General features: G+C 43.1%; 2 protein-coding genes across 3 annotated transcripts in view; both read right to left on the reverse strand.

Annotated features, from left to right (window-relative positions):
- The window catches only part of FZD6 (frizzled class receptor 6), a 67,383-nt gene extending 52,016 nt beyond the window's left edge, over positions 1–15,367 (reverse strand). Inside the window, exon 1 of the mRNA XM_036406414.2 lies at positions 15,301–15,367. The gene's annotated coding sequence lies outside the window, so the exon portion shown is untranslated. The remainder of the gene's footprint in view (positions 1–15,300) is intronic.
- The window catches only part of BAALC (BAALC binder of MAP3K1 and KLF4), a 32,789-nt gene extending 17,201 nt beyond the window's left edge, over positions 1–15,588 (reverse strand). Inside the window, exon 1 of one of the 2 annotated variants that reach the window (XR_004982568.2) lies at positions 15,301–15,588. Coding sequence is in view for 1 of the 2 variants with exons in the window: in XM_036406416.2 (XP_036262309.1) it covers positions 15,301–15,466 (166 nt within the window). In the remaining variant the exon portion in view is untranslated. The remainder of the gene's footprint in view (positions 1–15,300) is intronic. The other variant, XM_036406416.2, reaches the window with a different exon arrangement.
- Positions 15,589–21,692: the final 6,104 nt, after the last annotated feature.

Here is a 21,692-nt window from a genome sequence, read left to right on the forward strand (position 1 = left end):
TAGGCAAAAATTTTTTTATTTTATACTGTAATATGTTTGCTATTCTGAAGTTAAGGAACTATTTTAGAATTCATTTTCATTGGCAAATAGATTATTTAGACAGTGGGCAACAGCTTAGAGGCTTCAGTGACTTGCTCATTATGTATGAACACCAAGAAGAAATTACAGTGAGCATACATAAGCAGTGCTGTTAAGAGCACGAGATTTGTTGGCAATCCATAAAGCAATACCTATTTTATAGGCTAGATACATAACACAGAATGATGATTGCAAAACAGAGATGATGTTTAAAAAGGATTAGGAACGCAGGGTTGCTTTTAAGATAGCAAATATTCTTGCATTGCTATGTAGGATTTGCCACAGTACACAAAAGTGAAGAGTTAACTCTCTTCTGTACTATTGGAATTTAAAAGCCAGCAGGGTGGCAATAGTAAAGGTCTTGCCTCATTGTGGTTTAAAACAAGCAAACTGTTGAGATATTTATGCCATCCTCACAGCAGGGGTTTGGTAAATAATCTCCTTGGTCTTTCATGGTAGAGCTTCAGTTTACATCAGTGTTGTTAAATCACTGTAATATCTAAATGAACGGGTTCAGTAATGCTGTTTTCATTCTCATCTTCTCATTCATGGCACCCCTGCCAAAAGTCTGTGGGCCTCTTTAGGCCAGGGGAAACAGCAGATCCCACCTCAATGCTCTGTCAAGTACACACTTTACTTTCAAATGACCTGGCAAGGCTGCAATATTCTCAAGGTTCCCTTCCCAAAACCTGGGTTTCTGGGTGATTATTAAACGCCCACAAATGTGATGGGGACCCTTCCCTCGGGAATGGCTGCTTGGGGTTTGGGGACTGCCAGGCTGCTCCCTCTGTGGGCAGGAATGGAGGACGAGGGGCAGGTATTTCACTGCTTGCAGTAAGGTTTATTTGGAAGGAACACACACCAGTTCTGTGTCAATGGCCACAGGGAGAACAGCTCTGCAGCAGCTCCATTGCTCATAAATTCATAAATCCAAGTCTACCTTTCCAGCACAAAGTGTGCCTAAAAGAACTTGTCCTCCCATGGCAACGTTTACCACCTTCCTCTTTGCTTGCTGGCCTGCACAGGCACACCAAGAATTGCCTTTCTTACTATGCCAATAGAAATCCCTTAGGCTGGAGCTTGACAAATGCTTTTTTTCAGCAGCATCAGGGGGAAAAAGGGGTTATTTTAAACTGAAATCCATCCTAGACTTTATTCTTCCCCCAATGACGCAAGCAGCCAGACTGGCACAACTTGGGAGGTAGCACAGGAATCAGAACAAGCAGCTGAAAGCAGCTTAGCTTGGTGTGCTCTCCAATAAAACAAAGCAAACATGATAATTTTAAAATTTTGAATGAGTTTTCATAAATTTTCAGATAGCATCACCCCCAATTTTGTGGTTTAGGAGACATTTAAAATTGCAGTCTGAAAGATTGCTCACAGACTTGCAAGCTTATGTCCATTCAAAATGTTTAAGTCATATAGCTCTAAACCTCCCCCCTACATTTACCTGGGGAGGCGCTGTCTAAGAAAGCTTTGAAAATAATTATTTTAGTAAATAAGGTGCTCATCACAGAGAGGTCAGTGAAAATGTAAAATTCAGAATGAAAATTTAAGACATTAGACCTGTATTTCTTATTTTTTTCTGGTTTCTTTTATTATAATGACAACACTGGTGAAAACCAAAGAGAAACATTGCATACATGCTGCTCTAGTTCTTCATACAGCCTAGTTACACCTAAGAAGTCAAATTATTCAATAACAGTATTTCATAAAGAAAAGAGGAAATTTTTACTCTTAACTCTTTCTAACCAGTTTTGTATGAATATTTTTGTATCACCTTTGTACAAAGATGATGTGAAAAGAGGGGAAATCACCTAATTTATTCAGTTTTTGAATGTAAAACTGGTCTGAAAAGCAAAATAATGTCATGGATTGACATCTGGCACAGAGAGACAGAAAAGAGATCTAGCAGGCAAAATTCTGTAGCTCTTAAATATCAGGACCACAGGAAACTTCTCAAACCACAAATAACACATAGGTAGGTCTGCCTGGATCTCCTGCACAGGCTTAATCCAAAGAGTAAATCTTAGCAAGGTTCAAGGTGACCTGAACATTTCTGTGGCTAAGAAAATCAGTGATGCTGCAGTAGCTAATGCTGTTGAGAAGTTTGGGCAGGGTATGAAGCCTTGCAGTAAGGAGACAAAGTTAATCTTAGCCAGAAGAATCAACTGTTTGTAGAGAAAATTATTGCATGTGTGTTTGCCACAGTATTCTCCCACTTCATTTTAAAGCAGGACATGAATTCAGACCCAAACCTGCTCTAGGTCTGACCCAGTAGCCAGGAGACCCTGTGCTATCAGGTGCTCTGTTATGGAACAACAAGCATACATTTGTTTAAAGCAGGTAGCTGTTGATTAGCTAAATTGATACCTTTGGAACTGACTATGAACAAACCAGTGGGGTTCCATTTTCTAGTTCAGCAACACCCTTTTTTATTTATCAGGACTGTTATCTCATGTACAATACATAAGATGCTGGTTTACAAAGTGCCTGCCTAAAAAGATGCTGCACTGTAAAGATGGACTCTGAGAAAGCTCACAGGGAAGAAAAATGGAAAGTATTATCACCACATACAGGTGCTTCCAGAGGAAATATGTGCTTGCAATCATCACCAAGTTTCTTGCATTTCATGTTAGAGTGATAATAAGCACAGAAAGCACTGAAACATTTGCTTTCTCTACCTATTTTCCTGATTTGAAACTATTTATTTTTGGGAAAGCCACGCACCTGCAGGCCTGAGGGCTGGTGCACACTTTGGCTGCAAAAACCAGACATAGCAAGGATCCAATAAAAAATGGAGTGGGGGCTGTGACAAAAGTCAGGTTTAAGTCATTTCCTCCAAAGCAGTAGCCTCGGGGATGAGGCCAGATGCTCAGGAAATATGCAATAGCTCTTTTACCTAACAAGAAACAATTTAGAAACTTTGAGGCACAGCAGAGAGTGGGTTTGTGAGCTAGGATGAAGGATCCAGATTTACAGAGATTTCCTACTGCAGCAGGAAAATATTATCAGAAAAAATGTTTTGTAAATACAATAATGCAATAAATTTTCTTCCCAGACATTCAGAGGATCCAGAATGATTTCTCTGAACTCTAATGTGATATGAATTTTAGACAGTGAAGCAAAATACAACAAATGCATTTTCACTTTCCACACATTTTGGGGGTCTCTCCACAGCTGTCTCCAGGCAGCAGGGCTGAGCCATGCCCAGGCACAGTGCTGGGGTGGGGAGGCAGCCAGGAGCTCTGTGCCTTCCTCCATACTTACAGGAGGAAGCTTATTTCCAGTGAGCTCCTCCTAAAGCACAAACAAACTCTCAAGCTGCAAACCTTGATAGCACTTGCATGGTCTAAATTCATAAGTACATGCTAAATCTTTGCATATTGGTATATTTCAATTTCAAATGGGGATACAGAATCACAGAATAACTGTCTTGTAAACAAATTTAATAGAGTTGTAACCATGTCTGTGAAATAAAGGTGAATATAAAAATTTATATTTATTCCAAATGGGAAAAGCATGCTGCAACACTCTTTAACAAATGTGTGATCATTTCAAAGCTCCAGACAAAAGGTTCTTCATGGCAAATAGACCCCAGAAGATGAATTAAAGGGAATTGGCCTGACCATCAAGGGAAGATACAAAAGGTAAACTTGAGAGAATTGTAATCATGGTGCTAGGCAAGAACTTAACACCAGAAAGATAACAGAGTTTAATGCATGAAGGTACAAATTTTGATAACTGGAACAAGATAGAAGAACCAAATTTTCACTGTATTTTGGAATAAGCATCAGCAACATTTTGGAAGACCTTGACAGCTGAATACATCTTTTGCCTGGGAAAAATAACACAGAATAGATTAAGCAACTAACTAGTGTCACATGATGTGCCAGAAACAGATCACTCCTTCCTCCAACCTGAAAAACCAACACAAAATAGCAAATCTCTGAAGTGCTTTTCATGGTACTGGATTTTAGAAGGATAGAGAGTGGGGGTATTTGCTTTTCCACATGCAAATATACTGGCTGTGTTTCAGTAAAGCCCATAAAAAGTACATGTTAAAAAATATATACTCCATGCACAATACCTTATATCATGGGTCCAAATTATGACAAATCAGCCTGTTTTCCCAAAGTGCTGGCTTTTGGCTCAGTTCCTGTCTAAACCTTTCCTTAAAATGCCAAGAAAGAAGTTTTCCTTACAGGAGAGCACTGTGTGAGATGGAAAACAAGCAGCAGGCAGCTGGCCCTCTCTCAGTCACCCTTCCCACCGCAGTACCCAGCCTGTTCTGTGCAGTGCCTTACAGCTGGAGGTGTCCACAGGCTCTTTGCCTCCCTCCCTCTCCTTTACCTGGGCTTTCCTTCTCCTTTGGGATTGGTAATAAAACATCTCTCATTATGGTCTAGACTAATTTCCAACATGGACATGGAAAGCATTACCATCAGTCTCATTACCTAGCTAAACACACGTGGAGTTTTATGATGAGTGAAATGCATCATTTCACTTAATCACACTGAGGAGCAGCAAAAATATATAGGCAGACTAAATATAAATACAAATCCTCAAGAAAAACATTTAAAGGTATACATGAAACATGAACTGAAATGAATCCTCACTTTTGCTTACCAAGGTTCAGCAGCTGGAATTGAAGTCAAACATTCCAAGTACTACCTTGCACATTTGTCACCAGGATATTTTCTGAAACATCCCTTCACCAGGATTTTTCTCCTGAGAAGCTGAGAAGCCTCAGAAACGAAATGGAAACAATAATTATCTGATTGCTTGGAATGGGGTTTGGAGGTTGCTTACCAACAGGTGCATCTTCGATTGGTTCCATGTGAATTGTTTTTACTTAATGACCAATCCCAGTCCAGCTGTGTTGGACTCTCTGGTCACTCACAGGTTTTATTATCATTCTTGTCTAGCCTTCTGATGTCTCCTTTTTCCTTCTTTAGTATAGTGATATAATAATATAATATAATATAATATAATATAATATAATATAATATAATATAATATAATATAATATAATATAATATAATATAATATAATATAATATAATATAATATAATATAATATAATATAATATATCAGCCTTCTGAGAACTTGGAGTCAATTCTCATCTCTCACCTTGTCCTGGAGACCCACAACACTGCAGCACACATTTATTTTTTAAAATAGTGATTGACTACTGGGATAATTTACAAAGGCTTAGGCAAAATGTCAACCACTGGAAAGCTGTAAGTTCAGTCTCAATATCCCAAAGGTATGTGTGGGAATTAACTCAGGGAAGACCAGTGGGCTGTATGGCCTGGTGCCATTCCCAGCCTTACAGTATAAATATACAGAAGGATATACTGCTGACTTAACCAGTGTAACTATGATCATAAAGTGCTCTGCCTTTAATGTATCTGTATGCCTGTGAAAAAGTCATCACTCACATTTATGTTCACTCCAAAATGAAGGCAGTAGCTACATTAAAACTTCATGCCATCAGCCATCAACCATCTTCTAGATAAATCCATTGCATTTTTCCATCTTTTCCACGCACAGTGTAAACATTCAGAAAGCACTCAGGCATCAGCATTGTGCAAATGTCAGATATTCATGCTTTTAGTACTGCAAGTGCTTGAAACAATTCTGATGGCCCACACGGGAAATGCTAGCAGTTTACAAAAATGAAAAGTGCAAATGAGGACAATATCCAGACAAAATGTACAAAGACAGAAACACATCTATATACACTGTTTGGAAACTGGTAAAAAAACCCACAATAAAAATATTTCAGTCAGTCAATAAAGAATGAGCTGGTTATTTTTCTCTTCAGTAGCTAGCATGTATCTGGACCAGCTAGCCTAAATCTTCCATCTCCCAGGAGGAGATGGAGCCAGGAGGAGGCTCAACATTACTTTGTTTTAATCAGCTGCTTAAAATGAGGCTCAGTTAAGCAAACAGCAATGCAGAGGGGCTCAGTGAACTCAGGAAAAACTTAAAATGTAAAGTCCTGGCTCACAGCCTCCAGCTGTCCATGTTAATTGGTAAAACACCACTCCTTCATCTACCTCTTTCACTTACTTTTAACCTGGTTTTTTCCTAAACAGAACAGAAAAGGCATTGTGGCAGTCTAGGAGAACAGACTGGTGTTTTATTTTCTAATGTATTCATCAGAAGATAAAATTGCCTTATTGCATTATTTCTTTGTGCACAGCAAGGGACCAAGGCCCTTGTTTCATGTGACACAGCTGCTGAAAAATGGACCCACTCACCAGAGCCCCAGAGATCTGGTCCTGTACTCCAGAAAAGAGGGGTGCAGGTCAGAGAGAAAGCCTTACAATAAACTGCTGGCTTTGATCATTCTGATCCTGGGTCTTAAATATTACATATTCAATTGAAGATAAACCCCAGCTTTCAATCCCAGATTTCTTTTAACTGGAATATGTTTTAAACTGCAGGGACATTTGAGGGAAAAAAAGTTGGAACTAGCAGTACCATTTCTGTTTCTATGAAGAGATATATTTAGAGAACTGATTACAGTTAAAGAAAAGAGAGATTTTTGGCCACTTCAATGCTGAATTACTGCCTAGTAATTCAGCATTGAAGTGCTTTATGTGGAAATTTTGGAAATTTTAATCAATGAGCAAGGCAAACTGCACTCTGAACTGTGTTTCCTGTATGCAATACAATTGCTCTTCTGCTTTGAGATTGGCAGGAATCTTTGCTTAAATCTAATTAAATTTTTAATTTTTTGCTGTGAATTCTACATTCCTAAACTGGAAAATGCAGAATTAGAACTGGCTAGAAAGTGTAACATTCCTAAGGAAAAGAAAAAACAATTTTTAAATGTCCTGAATCAGGATATAAAGGCTGGGATGGAGCAAAGAGTGCTGTTTCCACAAAAAGAGTAATTTTGCAGAGCAATTTCCTTCTCAGCAATTTGCTGGCAGGATCTGCCATTGACAAAACCATGACTCAGGTTTCCTGCTCAACCCTTTCAGGCACTCTCCCGCTCTCATCATCCCTCCTCCCCACCACCTGCTGCAGAGACAGAGTAAAACTTCTTCCTTTAGTTAATGACAGACCTTTGGCTCTCAATAACTAGGAATATTTTTGCCTTTAAAGATTTCAGTGCTGCAAAAAAGATGGTTTTTTTTTTTTCACAGGGAAGTAATTTGGAGAGATGGTTCCAGTTCATCTTCCTGCAAATCATCTCTATTGATGCTCAACAGCCTTTCTGCTTTCTGGCACTGGGACAGCTGGGAAAGTCTTTCATGTAATTCAAGTTCTCCTGTATGTGACATTTTCAGTGAATTTACTGTATCATTGGGTAAATTATTATACTGGGGTAAACTGTGGGTGATCAATCCTAGCAGGTCTGCCTTAGACTGCAGGGAGGGTTTATCAAGGCCGTTGGCCACTAACTGAATGGATACTAATCAAAGCCGGAGAGGTTTTGTGGAAAGGTTATCACAGTTTAGGTTGGCTGGCATTACAACTTTTGCAGTGTTTTAAGAAAATCACAGAAGCAGACAGTGCAATGAAGAGGCTGCTGAGGAAGGAGGAAGCATCTGGAGAGCCCTGCCCTGCCCTGCCCTCCCTTCCTGTCCCAGGGCTGGGAGCTGGCTGCTCCCACCTGAGACACAAGGACTGGTCAGGAGGCTTCAAGCATTATCTGAATCACCTACTCTCAAACAAGATTGAAGATTTCCCAACAATTGGGTCTGCTACATCTCACAGAATAGCAAGCTGAAGGGTCGTAGAAAGAAATTTCTCATCTCTCAATTACCTTTGACATTTTTACTTAAGTTCTGCTATCTATGGATGCATCCTTTTTTTTATGGCAGTCAATATTTATTAAAAACCAATTAATTTAAAAATACTTCCAGAGGTGGTGGGGTAGATTGCTTAACATAATCTAATGGGCCAAATAAGTATTGGTGCTATTTTTTAACTGAAATGTGAAATGAAACCATTATTGCACTATCAAATGACAGCAAAGGTGAAATGTATGGAATGGAAGTATTAACAGCTAGGGTTGGGCTGAAAAATATGGTCATTACAAAATTTGCATTTATCATCTGAGTCTGATTTTTTCCAATCATTTCAGTGCTTTCTTGTGGAGCAACAAATAGTGATTTAGGCCAACACTGTAATCCTTGATTGGCTTCTACACTGAGCAAACCCCAAGTATATGATGTACTGTACAAGAAAATCCAAACAAAGGCTATAGTGTAGTGGTAATTTTCCTGCCAGAGAAGAGCAGAGTGAGAATAGGTGAGAGAAAAAACCTTGCAGACACCAAGGTCAGCAGAGAAGGAGGGGAAGGAGGTGCTCCAGGCACTGGAGCAGAGATCCCTCTGCAGCCCTTGGTGCAGCCCACGGTGAAGCAGCTGTGCCCTGCAGCCCACTGAGGCCCAAAGGGATGCCGAGATCCACCTGGAATGGATGGATGCACAGACCCACACTGGAGCTATGGAGCTCACAACATGCCTGGAGGAGGTTGTGACCCTGTGGAAGAGCCAGTGGAGAGAGGGCCCTGCCCCCAGGCTGGAGCAGCTGTCCTTGGAGGGCTGCAGCCATGGCAGAGTGACCCACACTGCAGCAGTGGTGGGAGGACAGTTGTCCATGGGATGGACTCACACTGCAGCTGTTCACACAGAGCTGTTGCTCATGAGATGGACTCACATTGGAGAAGTTCATGGAGAACGGTCTCCTGTGAGAGGGACACCCCCCTTCTCCCTGAGCAGCAGGAGAAGCCTCAGGTGATGAACTGACCATAAACCCCATTCCCTGTCTCCTTGAGCCATTGGGGGAGGAGGTAGAGCTGGGAAAGAGGGCTTATTTTACTTCTCATTATCCTGCTCTGATTTTGTTAGTGCAGTAAATTAATTTCAGATCGCTAAGCTGAGCCTGTTTTGCCAGTGACAGTATTTAACGAGTGATCTCTCTCCCAGTCCTTATCTCAACCCATGAACTCTTTATTCAATTTTCTCTCCTCTGTTCAGCTGGGAGGGGAGCGAGTGAGTGCCTGACAGCTGGCCCAGGTCAACCCACAACAGTGTGTTGAATGGGAAATGGCCAAGGCACTGCTCTCACAAATTCTCTCTCCTCTCTCCAGCTGCTGTTCTGCAGGTTCTTCCCCCCATTACTTCTTAAATATGTTATCCCAGAGGTGTCACCACTACTGCTGATGAGCTAAGCCTTGGCCAGTGGTGGGTCCATCTTGGAGCTGCCTGGCTCCTCAGGACATGGGGAAAGCTTCTGGCAGCTTCTCACAGAAACCAACCCTGTACCCTGCTCCCCACTACAAAACATTGCCACGCAAACACAACACATTATTATACCCAAGGTCTGGACTAACATGGAAAGGGAATGGCTGCAATATGTCTACAGTCCAGAAGAGCTGCATTTATTCACTTTTACTGTAATTCTGAACTGTAATAAGGCTATCTCCTGAAAATATCGCATCAGAATCACTGTTATAGTTGTTTATTAAACACACCAGATTTTGAAACAGCCCATTAATAAAAGAACATAAGGGCATAAGAGCACAAAGAGATCCTGATATACCTAGGTAATGCACTGATCCATCTTTGCCTCTTGACCTAAAACAGATGGTTTATTAAACACTTCTCTGCAGCCCAATTCACGAAAAACACTCTGCTGCACCGGGTTCTTAATTGACCTGATGTTTGCTTATTTATGTCTGTGGAGCTCTTGACTTTGCGTGCACCTGGCGAGGGCGGGAGCGGATGACGGCAGCGCGGTCCGAGCCAGCATCGTCCCGTTGTCACGGCAACCGGAGCTGGCACAGCCCGGCCCGGCTGCGGCTGCTCGCAGCGCCCGCCGCACACCGTGCACATCGGACTGGCCAAAACTTCCCCGCCAAAGGTTACCTCTGAAACGCCGCCTTCGGCATCCTGGGGCCTGACCACAGGCGATGGTGATGAGCCTGGTCCATGAAACGCCCCGGAGCTGTCAGCCAGCGGGGAACAGCGGAGCAGCAGCAGGAGCCAGGCACTCAGCCCCAGAGAGCAGGGCAAGAATCACTCATAAACACACAGGCATGTCAGGGCAATTATGCAAGATTAAACTGTTAGCCAGCCAGATTGCTAGACAGTGATAACATTCCTCCTGTATTCCTCTGATTCTCCCTATTTATTTTACAAAGGACTCGATTGCCCTCCCATTTCATAGCTGTTCTGCAAATGTCTTCACTGATCCTAAATTGCAGGTTTCATTCCTGGCAGACCACTTACTGCAGTTCTGTTTGCTGATGCCATGGGCAAGTTTTCCTTCTGAGTACATCAGGTGAGTCTGTGTGAAATATGGATAATGTTTTCTTTAATATGCTTCAGGAAAAAAAAAACCTACTTCACTAAGGAAAAAGTGTAAAGTTCAAAGAATAAAAAGCCATTTTTTTAGCTGATACTGTGGGTGACATCATGATAAAAAAATCAACAAATAATTTAATAGCTGAGGAACAAGTCAGCCCTGAGGCAATCTGTATTCAGCTTTCCCATTCTGAGACAAGAGAATTATTTTTTACTTGGTTGCTACATCATTTAAAAATTAATTACTTTTATTTGCATTTCAATAACAATCCCTATTAAACACTGGGGTCTTACTGTGCTGGTTGCTGTGGGAAAACAGTAAGGAGAGATCCTGTCTTAAGGCACTTGCAGCCCGTGGGGTAAATGGATTGTAAAATCTCTCTGACCACAAGACAATGAGCCATATCCACTCTGAGGGGCTTTCAGCTATAATAAAGAAAAAATAATTGAATACAGCAGCTAACCTTGTAAGTAAAAATAGAAAGAAGTAGAAATAAGAGATGGCTTTAAACCTGCTTTAAAACAAACAACATTTTTTTTTTTTGTTCATATTGAATGTGTTTATAGAGTACATTTACAGTTCTGGTTTCTGGCAATAAACTATACATCTTAAATTTCTAGGATATACATATACATTTCAGCAAGTTATTCCAATATAACATAACAGGTTGTGCAAGCACGTTCCAAAATACTTGAGAGGTTTTGTGTGCTTTTTGTGAATTCAACCTTTTCTCCGTGGTTTGCGTGCAACCCTTGGTGGCTGCCCTGGGGACTCATCTGTACCCACAGATTATTACTTCCTCCAAAAGTCATTACTTTGCTAACAGTTCCACTCAGCTGAATCAGACCCTCTAAAGAAAAAGCAATTTGTGCAAAGAGTTGCAAGGATCAAGGAACGGTTACTAAGCAGAAATGCAGCCTATTATTTCCCCCAGCTATAGCCTACGCAGTAGCTCAGTCCTGTGAAAAGTTCTTTGCTCACATAGCAATGGATGTTCTTCCAAGAAATGGCTTTATTGTAAGGGCTCATTGTGATTCTTTCCTTTTTTTCTCCCTCACAGAAGCCACTCATCCTATGAACAGTACGTACACTTATTTTCCAGAAAATGCCTTTCAATTCCAGCACCTGCAGTGCTTCATGGAGTTATTACTTTTCTATCCCTCCTCATCCACACCTGGTTGCCCCGTTCCTCATTGCCAAAGCCTCAGCAGTGTACTGCAACGCTATCAAGTTACATAATATACATTGCTATATAAGTTACAACCACCTATATTTGTGTCTGTTGGTGACTTCTCATCCCCTAAGTCACTTCTCATGAACCTAAGACCATCTCTCTTATTTTAGGTATGTTATAGCAACTAATACTGGTCTCTGTGTCTTCCTGTAAAAAATAGGGAGATTACAATACACTTTATAAAAATGGATGTAAAAAATCAAGTAGGGAAATTAACGAATAGTCCAAGAAGGGATCAATTGAAATTGGAAAAATAGAAAAGCAAATTAGAAAATTAAAAAAACTCAATACTTTCCTATTAATTTAATAATATTTAAGCTTTCAAAATGCTTTGGTAAAGGCACAAACATTTGGCTACAGAAATACTTATAATTCCAATGAGAGCAGGCACAAAAAGCTGAATATGCTGGATAAAAAAAGAGAATCATATGATGAAATTTGTGATGGTATGAAATTACTAAGATTAATGTATGGGAGTTACTAACCCTTTCCTCACTGATACACTCTCTGATTCTGTATACACAACATTCTTTCATCCCTGAGTGATTTACTCCTATTTACATTTTGATGTCCAATTCTGCTGTTTTTTCTACAACTGAAACATGTTGGAAATCACAACCACCTCTTACTGCTTTTGTCTTTTCCCAAATTTTTTTTTCCCCAAATATTTCTTTCATCCTATCTCTATGTCTCTCTCTTCACAGAATTTCACCAGTTTATTCCAAATGAAAAATGACAGAGAAGAACTTCAACCTCTTTCCCCAACCTCGTTTGGCTGGTGCCCCCTTGCCTGCCTGCCTCGTCCCTTTCTGTGTCCCAGTTACAGCTCCTTCCTACCTTACCTTGTGCCAGTGCCATCTCCCATTTCCCCATCTCTCCCATCCTGCTCTTGTCCCCTCCCTTACCCTCCCTTTTTGTCTCTCACTCTAAGGTAGTTTCAGTTCTCACAATAAAGTCACCTATTCCTCTTCATGTCTTAAACACATATTTGACCTCATCTGCCCTTCCAATTGCTCCTTCCTCTCCCTTTCATCTGTAAATTCACTTAAAGTACTGTTATTGTCCCTGGAGTACTTCTCCTTATCCCTTTTCCTTCCCTACCTCAAATCTTACCCTACAACAGCTCTCCCTGAAGTACTTTATGACTTTTGAGGCACTAACTGGGAGCAGTGTGTGTTCCTCAGGCTCCTTAAACTGCTGCCACCACAGCTCTGTTGAAGGGTGAATCTCTGTTGAAGAGTGAATTGTTTTTGCTTCTACTCTGTCCTTTCCTCATCACTTTCCTTCTGATTTCTTCTGCAAGGTTGTCTTGTAAAGCGTTTCATGCCCTCATCAGTCTCTGCTGGTCTCAAGTGTTGTTCTCTTCTCCTTATCTCTGGTATTCTCATCTCCAAACACAAAGTATATAACCCCATGTTTCTAGGTAGAATACTAACTGATCTACCTCTTGATTACCTCCTGTTCAGAGTCAGATCTTGAACTGTCTAGCTTCTGTTTATGATTAGGCACAACTCAAAGTAAACATGGCTAAGATAATGGTAAGTGTGGGTAAAAAGCTAACACTCTATTTAGCTTTCACTGCTGGAACACAACACTGTTACCCGTAATTTGAACTTACTGCTCAGCAACATCTTGAGCTTCTTTAAATTTCTTATCTAATCTTCTTTAATATGGTATTTCATAGACCCATTCACCTTCAAATTCTCATGGTTTCCCATGTGACTACTGCAGAGTCTTTCTTTAGCCTTTAGGAGTACAACATAGATCCTTTGTGACTTCTCCCTCCCTGTCTTATTTTGGTCAGCAGAGAGTTTTGGTCTCCCTATTCCAGCTGGCCTGTGATGCCCACCTTTGTGTATTTTCACTCCTGCACTTTCATAATTTCTTCCTCGTGCTTTGTTACTTTCTACAAAAGTCTGTAAAGCTACTTATTTACATCTGAACCTGCCTATAGGCATTTACTGCTTTACACGGAAATTGTAATTATTCTGGGCAGCAACCATTTGTACAGTATCTAGCACAATGAATTTCTGGACTTAAGCTGAGATTTCTAGATACTGCTGCAATACACAATAACTCTTAAATCAATTTAAACTGCACATCAGGTCAGAGCTCCTCAATCCCTCTCTCATATCTGTCACTTCTGTAACACCTCAGGTGCACAACTGGGGATGTAGCATACTGACAAGAACTGGGAAATTCAAACTTGCAGGTCTGCTTCTATCCAACCCACCCTTTGGTCAACTTTCTGTGTATCAGAAGGCATCAGAGGTAGTGTGGAAAAAAGCTGCCTCTTCCCCAATTTCAATTTATTTCCTAAGTTACTTGTCTTGTAAAAGAAAAAGCCACGTATGGGTAGAACCTCAAGAACCTCAAGGACCGAGTTCTCTTCCCTCTGATAACATTGCTCCACAGTTGACGGCGTCTGTACGCTGTCGCTCGTAGACCAGCATCTAGAGGCCGTGAAGGGGCTCTAGAGGCCGAGCCGGCTCTGGTAGCGCAGAGCCCGGAGCGCATGGGGCCGCTCCCGACCCTGCCCGGTCCCGGGGCCGCTCCCGACCCTGCCCGGTCCCGGGGCCGCTCCCGACCCTGCCCGGCCCCGGGGCCGCTCCCGACCCTGCCCGGTCCCGGGGCCGCTCCCGACCCTGCCCGGTCCCGGGGCCGCTCCCGACCCTGCCCGGCCCCGGGGCCGCTCTGGCCGGGCCGGGCCGGGCAGGGCAGAGGCTCCGGGCGCTCCGAGCAGCCTCGGGCCCCTGCATTTCCCGCAGGGGGGGCTGGAGCGGCGGGGTACGTTCTGCTCACAGCCGGAACGCGGGTACATCCCGCTCCATACACACACCGTGCGTGTGTACGGGTATATCCAGCGGGTGTCGGTGCACACGCAGGGTGTGTAGGTGCACACACAGGATGAGTAGATGCACGCACAGGATCTGTAGGTGCACACACAGGATGAGTAGATGCATACACACGGTGTGTAGGTGCACACACAGGATGAGTAGGTGCACACACAGGATGAGTAGGTGCACACACATGGTGTGTAGGTGCGCACACAGGATGTGTAGGTGCACACACAGGATGTGTAGGTGCACACACAGGATGTGTAAATGCACACACACGGTGTGTAGGTGCACACACAGGATGTGTAGGTGCACACACAGGATGTGTAGGGGCACACACACGGTGTGTAGGTGCACACACAGGATGTGTAGGGGCACACACAGGATGAGTAGATGCACACGCAGGATGTATAGGTGCACACACATGGTGTGTAGGTGCACACACAGGATGAGTAGATGCACGCACAGGATCTGTAGGTGCACACACAGGATGAGTAGGTGCACACACACGGTGTATAGGTGCACACACAGGATGTGTAGATGCACACACAGGATGTGTAGATGCACACACACGGTGTGTAGGTGCACACACAGGATGTGTAGGTGCACACACACGGTGTGTAGGTGCACACACAGGATGTGTAGGTGCATACACACGGTGTGTAGGGGCACACACAGGATGTGTAGGTGCATACACACGGTGTGTAGGTGCACACACAGGATGTGTAGGGGCACACACACGGTGTGTAGGTGCACACACAGGGTGTCGCCGCCGCTCCCCTCCCCGCGGTGCCCGCCCGCCTCTCCCGCACTCACCGGGAAGCGGGCCGCCCTGCTCCCGGCCGGGGCCCTCGGCGCTGCCGCCCTCCTGCGGAGGGCTCTCGGAGTCCGTGTTGGTCAGCCAGGTGGACTCGGTCTCCCGCGTCCAGCTCTCGTAGTAGCGGGGCTCGATCGCGTCGGCCCGGCTGCCCCCGCAGCCCATGGCGACGCCCGCTCAGAGCCGCCGCCGCCGCCGCCGCCCGGGCAGCATCGCCCCGCCGGGCACGGCCGCCCCGCCGGCCCCGCTCACGCCCTCGGCCCCATCCCCGCTCGTCCAGCTCTCTCTGGCTCGCCTCTTCCGTCTACCCCTTCTCCCCGACTTTATTATCTCCGCTGTCCCCCCCGCACCCCCCCCAGACTCCTGGCTGTCCCCTCCCCTTCTCCTCCCGCAACCCTCTTCCCTCCCCTCCCGCTTCTCTCCCGTCCCACCGCCTCCCGGCTGTCCCCGATCTTTCCCCAGAAGCGGGGCTGGCGCTGCCTCCGCCGGGGGCCGGCCCTGCCCTGCCCTGCCGAGCCCCTCCGGTGCCCGCGGCCGGGGGCAGACACGGGGGCAGCTCTCTCCTCCCCGGGTTAGGGTCTGCATAGAAAGGATTTACACGTCCATGCCCCCGTGCCACAGCTGGCACCGCACAGCAGCCGCCCGGCCCGGTCCTGCACCCAGATCCTGTGCCCTGGCTGGGTCCTGGGCTCTGTTCCACTGAGCCATCCGTCCCTTCCCTGTTTCAGCCGGGAGAGCCTTGCTCCCACTTTGGTGCTGCAGTTTGCTGCTGCATAATTGGGAACTGAAGCTGCAATACTGAGTGCTCAGCTCCACTCTTTCCTCTTGAATACTCAGTTTGGGAAACAACCAAGAACAAGACTCCAGCAAAACAGACTGTAATTTAAACTGATGCTCGGGTAATCGAAGTGACAGGCACAGATTCTGCACTGAGTCATATTGATGGTGGTTGCAGTTTGTATTGCAAGAGCTGCCTCACAAGGTCCCTGCAGGGTTGGAACCAGCCCCATGAACAGTAGGCACTGTGGGATCATATCCTGAGGGGGAGACTTTATCCCAGGTAAAGTTTCTCTCCTGGAGTAATTTTGCAGTAGAGCAGCAGGAATGACTCTTTCCCCTGTGAGAACTTACAGAGCAATACAGAAGTCATGTTCTGCACTTCATGCCATCACCCAGCATGGCTGTTGGCTATAAAGGATTCATCCACTGAAATCCAAAATCAAGCTGTCCAGTGTTTTGGGAGCTACAAGTAGGAACATGAAGTCTCTGGAGTAAAAGCTCTTGTCCCTAAGGCTGGCTCAAGATCTTTATGAGGATCCCACAGGCCTTAGCTCTGCATCCCAGGCAGTAGGTCCCGTTTCTTGTTCTGAGGGGATTCAGGTCAGACACTGCTTAACAAGCTGCCAAATCACCCCCTGTGCTTCCCAAAACAGATGACCACTGAGGTGCTTCTAAGCAGCTTCCCAGCCAAATACTCACTCCCAGCAATCTTAATCTCTGACTGAGATCTGCTGAGTTCCCTTACCCACACGGGTGCTGCCAGCAGCTCTTGTCCCCATAGCTGTGCTACCAAGGTCCCAGGGTGACTGGGGCAGTGATCTGAGCTACTTTTTCATTGCTGTGGTAATGTTTTGCTGATTGAAAATACATTATTTTTATAAAAAGCATAAAAAAGAGATTGTATTTCAATCAAACTGCTCCCCAGCAAACAATCCCCAGGGCAATGGGATATAGTGGTGTCTGAGGCCAAGAAGGAAGCCCAACACACATCCTGACTCCCTTCCCAGGAGTTGTGGGTGCCCTGGGTGAGCATAGGGCATGGCCCAGGAAAAACTGCCAGACATCCCTGAGTCTTCAAATGAAAACCTGACCTGTAATTGTGCAAAACTTCCTCGACCAAGAGCTCTAAATGAAGAACACACTGGAGCAGAACCTTGGGGGAGCCTTTGTATATTGTTTCATTTTAATTTGAAAGTTTAAGGGGCTCTGGCCGGCTGCTCCCTGCTGGCATGTGTGCTTTCACATCACTTTGATTTCAGTTCTAGCTTTATTTGCAAGAACTTTGTCTTCTGACACTTATTTTTCCTAGCAGTTTTCAAACCCTTGAAAAACCAATGGCAAGAGAGCAACAAAAGGCTTCTCTTTCTTTCCTGTTATTACCACCACCACTAAAGAGGAATTAGACCATAAATGTGGAGTCTTAAAGCATTTTATTGAACCATGTTCATTTTCCTTGCACTAGTATTTCACATCACCTTCCAAATTTCCACTTTTGGTGGAGCATTGAAAAAATTACTGCTGAAAAATAATAATGGAACTATTACAGATTTCATGTTTAAACTTCTGGTGTCATTTTGATTTTGAATTTAAAAACATACTTTCAAATAAGATTTTTTTGTGTGACTAAAATAAAATGTTTGTTAACTCTAGTAAGTAAATGATTTTATTTTCATCAGCTCCTAGTGGAACTGAGAACTACTTTTAGAAACTGTAATTTTTTCCCCATAGCTAAAGGAAGTTTCATTCTTTGGTGTGTTTAAAATAAATTTAAGAGACTAGGAGAAAAAAAAAGATATTTGCATTGTTTTATTGAAAGTGCCAAATACAATTGTGGGTACCCTTTTATCATAATTTATTCTGAATTATTGAAAATGACTCCTCACTGCCAAGAGTGCAGGGCACAATGCTGATGGATCTGCCCCATTCTGACTCCCTCCTGAGCTAAAGGGCAAACTCTGAGACACAAAGGCACAGAGCCATTGTGCAGAGGGCGTGTGCTGTAGCTATAAAATACCACAGCCTAGGGCAGGGAAGTGCATGTTGGCTGGCATGAAACAGAGATGGCATCTTTAATACAGCAAGGTAACAGTACAAGGGTATGAATTCAATGTTAGCTTTGCACTGAGAATTGTATAGGGAAAGGAAGTGGACAGACAAGGAAATCTGCCTCCAGAAACAGAAAATACCCAGGATCAGCTGAATCCTTGGTCTGATTCCATCTCTTCCAGGAGGGTAATCATATGGGATCTACTCAACTGCCCACTACCCCTGTGAAGCTGGGTGGAGATCAATTGATGCAGGGCAGGAAGAGGTTGATGGCAACGTGCAAGTGAAGAATTAAAATCTGCAGAACACTTAAGGGGAAAAACTTTACAATTTGTTTTTCTTCCTTTACTTCAGCACCTGAGGTGGTGTAGCCTAGCAGGAGAGGGATTAAAAATGCAATTTTTTAGATCAAGTTTAATTTGTCATGCTGCTACCCTTACGCTTGGAGATGATTAAGGCATTAAAATCTGACCTCTCTTCATTAATTGCTAAAAAAGGGTGGTCTCCCACAGATCCTATTAGTGGAGCTTGGACTGTGTTTTAGCTGCTCTGGTTTTGTGCTGCCTTGTGCACACTGCAGTGATGTTTTTCCTCCTCATGCTGTCAGTGATGTCTGCTCTGTGTATGCTGGTTTCAAAATATGCTACTTGAAATAATGGGAATAGAAGTAAAAGGGCAGGGTGGGCAGGGGATGAACAAGGGAAGGGAATTTCAGGGAATTTACATTTACATTTACCTCAAAAATATGTTTAAAATAATGAAAAGAAACTCTTACTCATAAAATCATGTGTAATTGTTGTAGGACCCATTATTAATTTTCCCTTTGGTGATACTGGGTCAGTAAATTCCTTTGCATCCCAATGACCATTTCAGTGTTAGGTGCAGAAGAAGCAACAGGAGATTTAGGAGATGTCCTGCCTCCCTTCATTTTTTTGTGTGGCATCTCTGCTTGTTTTATTAGATGGTATTAAATCTGGTTTCAGACCCCACCTTTTCTCACAAATCTGTTCTCTTCACCCCAGAATGTAGATACAGATCAGTTTACTGACCTACTTAGGACCCCTGTGGTTCAAGAACATTATTAGAGGAGGGAGAAGAATTTGAATTTAAAACTTTTTCTTTCTAGTAATGTATTTTGTGTATCTGAGGAGAAATACAATTATTTAGCTGTGTAATACCCATTTGACATCATCACTCCAAGCTTGCAATACGTCTGGAAGCAAGATTTCACACTGTTTATATGAGTAAATGATCAAGCATTCCTCTTTACTGCTGTGAACACATGAAGGATATAATTTGCTTGCCTTGATTTCTCAAATGATTGTCTCAAAAGTTTTAAAATTTATACCATATAATTTCCACATTGCTCTGCATTAATTATGCATTTCTTTCAACAAATAAATAGTAGCCTTTATTTATCTGATATGGCAAATCAAACAAGGAAAGTTTTCAGTTTAGTATTCACAGCTTCCTGGACATGTGTGGGTGATACTCAATATTAACTACATGTGAAGGTTTGGTAAGATAGCTCCAAACAGCTCATAAACAGAGAGAAGTAAATTAACTCACTTGTCCACTGACTCTTTTTCATGTTTGAAAATTACTCTGAAACAGAACCTCAAATTCCAATTTCACAGAGTCAGAGAGCAAGGCCTTGAATTCCCCCATCTGAAACTTTCAATTTAGTTTCAGAATAATAATTTACTAGATTCTCAATTGTGAATAACTGTAGCCTGGCAGCACAGAAGTTTCCTGTGATGGAGTACTATCAAGGAAATTTTGTGGTCATTTCTTTTCAGCTTTCTCAGCCTTTGAACCACACCTGGACTCAAATGCTGACCTGAACTTGCCAGGGTCCAGTCTCCTTCCCTTGTGAATAGTGCATGTTTCCCAGTGAGCAAGCTGTAAGCTTTGCATAAGTGGGAAGTTTAGGATCAGTATAATCATACTCACTTTCCCAGCAAGTAGTGAAAAACCAATACACTGCAGGCATCAAAGTGTCCTCACTGCATGGCATCTCACTGATACCTTATGAAAATTGGGGCAGATGTGCATATCTGTACAATGTGCATCCTGCCCTTTCTGTGAGCTGTGTGAACAGAAATCTTCAAAATCCATATGTGGAAAGACAAAACCTTAGGTTTGCCTCATCTAACTTCTGACACGTTGGAAGTTCAAACATTCCAAAGTTGCATGGGGATCTTTGCTCCATGTGTGAATTGAGCAGCAGTGCCCTTTACTGCTCTCGGAATGCAGAGTTACCCCATTTGCAGTCAAGGATAGAAAGTAGATTGCAGAGACTAGGTGATGGTGATGGAAAAGTGGGATGCTTGGGGGATAGCATGCTTGCTAATTGCTAGCTGTATTTGTCCTCATGGAAAATATCTCCTACTTTCCTGTGATTTCAAATAGTTCAAAGGGATCAAAAGAAAAGGAGGTAGGAAAAAGGTCATAATAGAGAAGTTTTGGCTTGGATGAACTTTGGATAAACTTTGTCACCTTGAGAGCTGCTGGTTGTTCTAAACAGCCCTTGCCTTCACCAGACTGTTTGGAGGGTGCAATGACCACCTATGGAAACACATCCTACACAGTATTGCTAGGCTGTGACAGCCCAGCTGAGATCTCTTTCTTAAAGAAGGTCTAAGGTCTTCCACCAGTCCCTTTGGGTGTCCCAGGCTTGTTCAAATAAACAGGTAGCTAGTGAAATAAAATTATTTTCTGGGAAAAAAACATTTGTCAGCTGTGCACCAGGCCTCATTTGAGAGTGTTTAAATATCTATTGATTAGGGCTCCTGAATAAAGGACATCAAGTGTAATATCCAGCAAGGATAATAAGTGTAAGTAAGAAAGGATAATGCAAAAAGAAGCTCAAAGTACTGGGTGGTGCTCCCCAGCAGAAAGATCCATTGAGTTTGTCCCTAAAAGGTGCAAATCAGTCACTGCTGCCCTGCAGAAGCTGACATGGGCACCAGCCGTGATGTCCCTGGAAAACTTAGACTGCAAACAGAGCTGTAGCACAGAGCAGTGATGGATTTATTCTCATTTACCCAAGTCTCTGCAGAGCTCCTCCACATCAAATCTGTTTATCTTGTACTCTGTTCCAAGACTACACTTTGTTCCTAAATAAGAAGGTAAATCATAAAACCTAGTTATGAAAGCAATATTTTATGTAACTAAGTATCATACTGGGTAAACATTTAGCACTTCAGTTGTTCCTGGCAGAGCAAGCCTGAAATTTTATGGCCCTAATACCCAAGTCTTAATTAAAATATATTTGACTTTTTCCTTTGGATGCATTCTTCTCTCTGTGGGTATTACAAAATTAAGCATGTACTGCCACAGTTTAATTGTTTACAGGTAATTAATTTGTTTTGAAACATACTAGATGCTCTATCAGCCTAATGCAACAGTGCAGGAAAATCTAAATGCAATTAAAAAGGAAGTAGTCAGACACTCCATTAGTTGTGTTCTACATTAGGAAAGCTCTGTAATTTGAAGAGTTTCTAGTTCTACATATACAGGGCCTACTCGGTCAACTATAAACCTGACAAGTACAATTTTTTGC

The sequence above is a fragment of the Molothrus ater genome, chromosome 1, assembly GCF_012460135.2.
Source record: "Molothrus ater isolate BHLD 08-10-18 breed brown headed cowbird chromosome 1, BPBGC_Mater_1.1, whole genome shotgun sequence".
NCBI lineage: Eukaryota > Metazoa > Chordata > Aves > Passeriformes > Icteridae > Molothrus > Molothrus ater.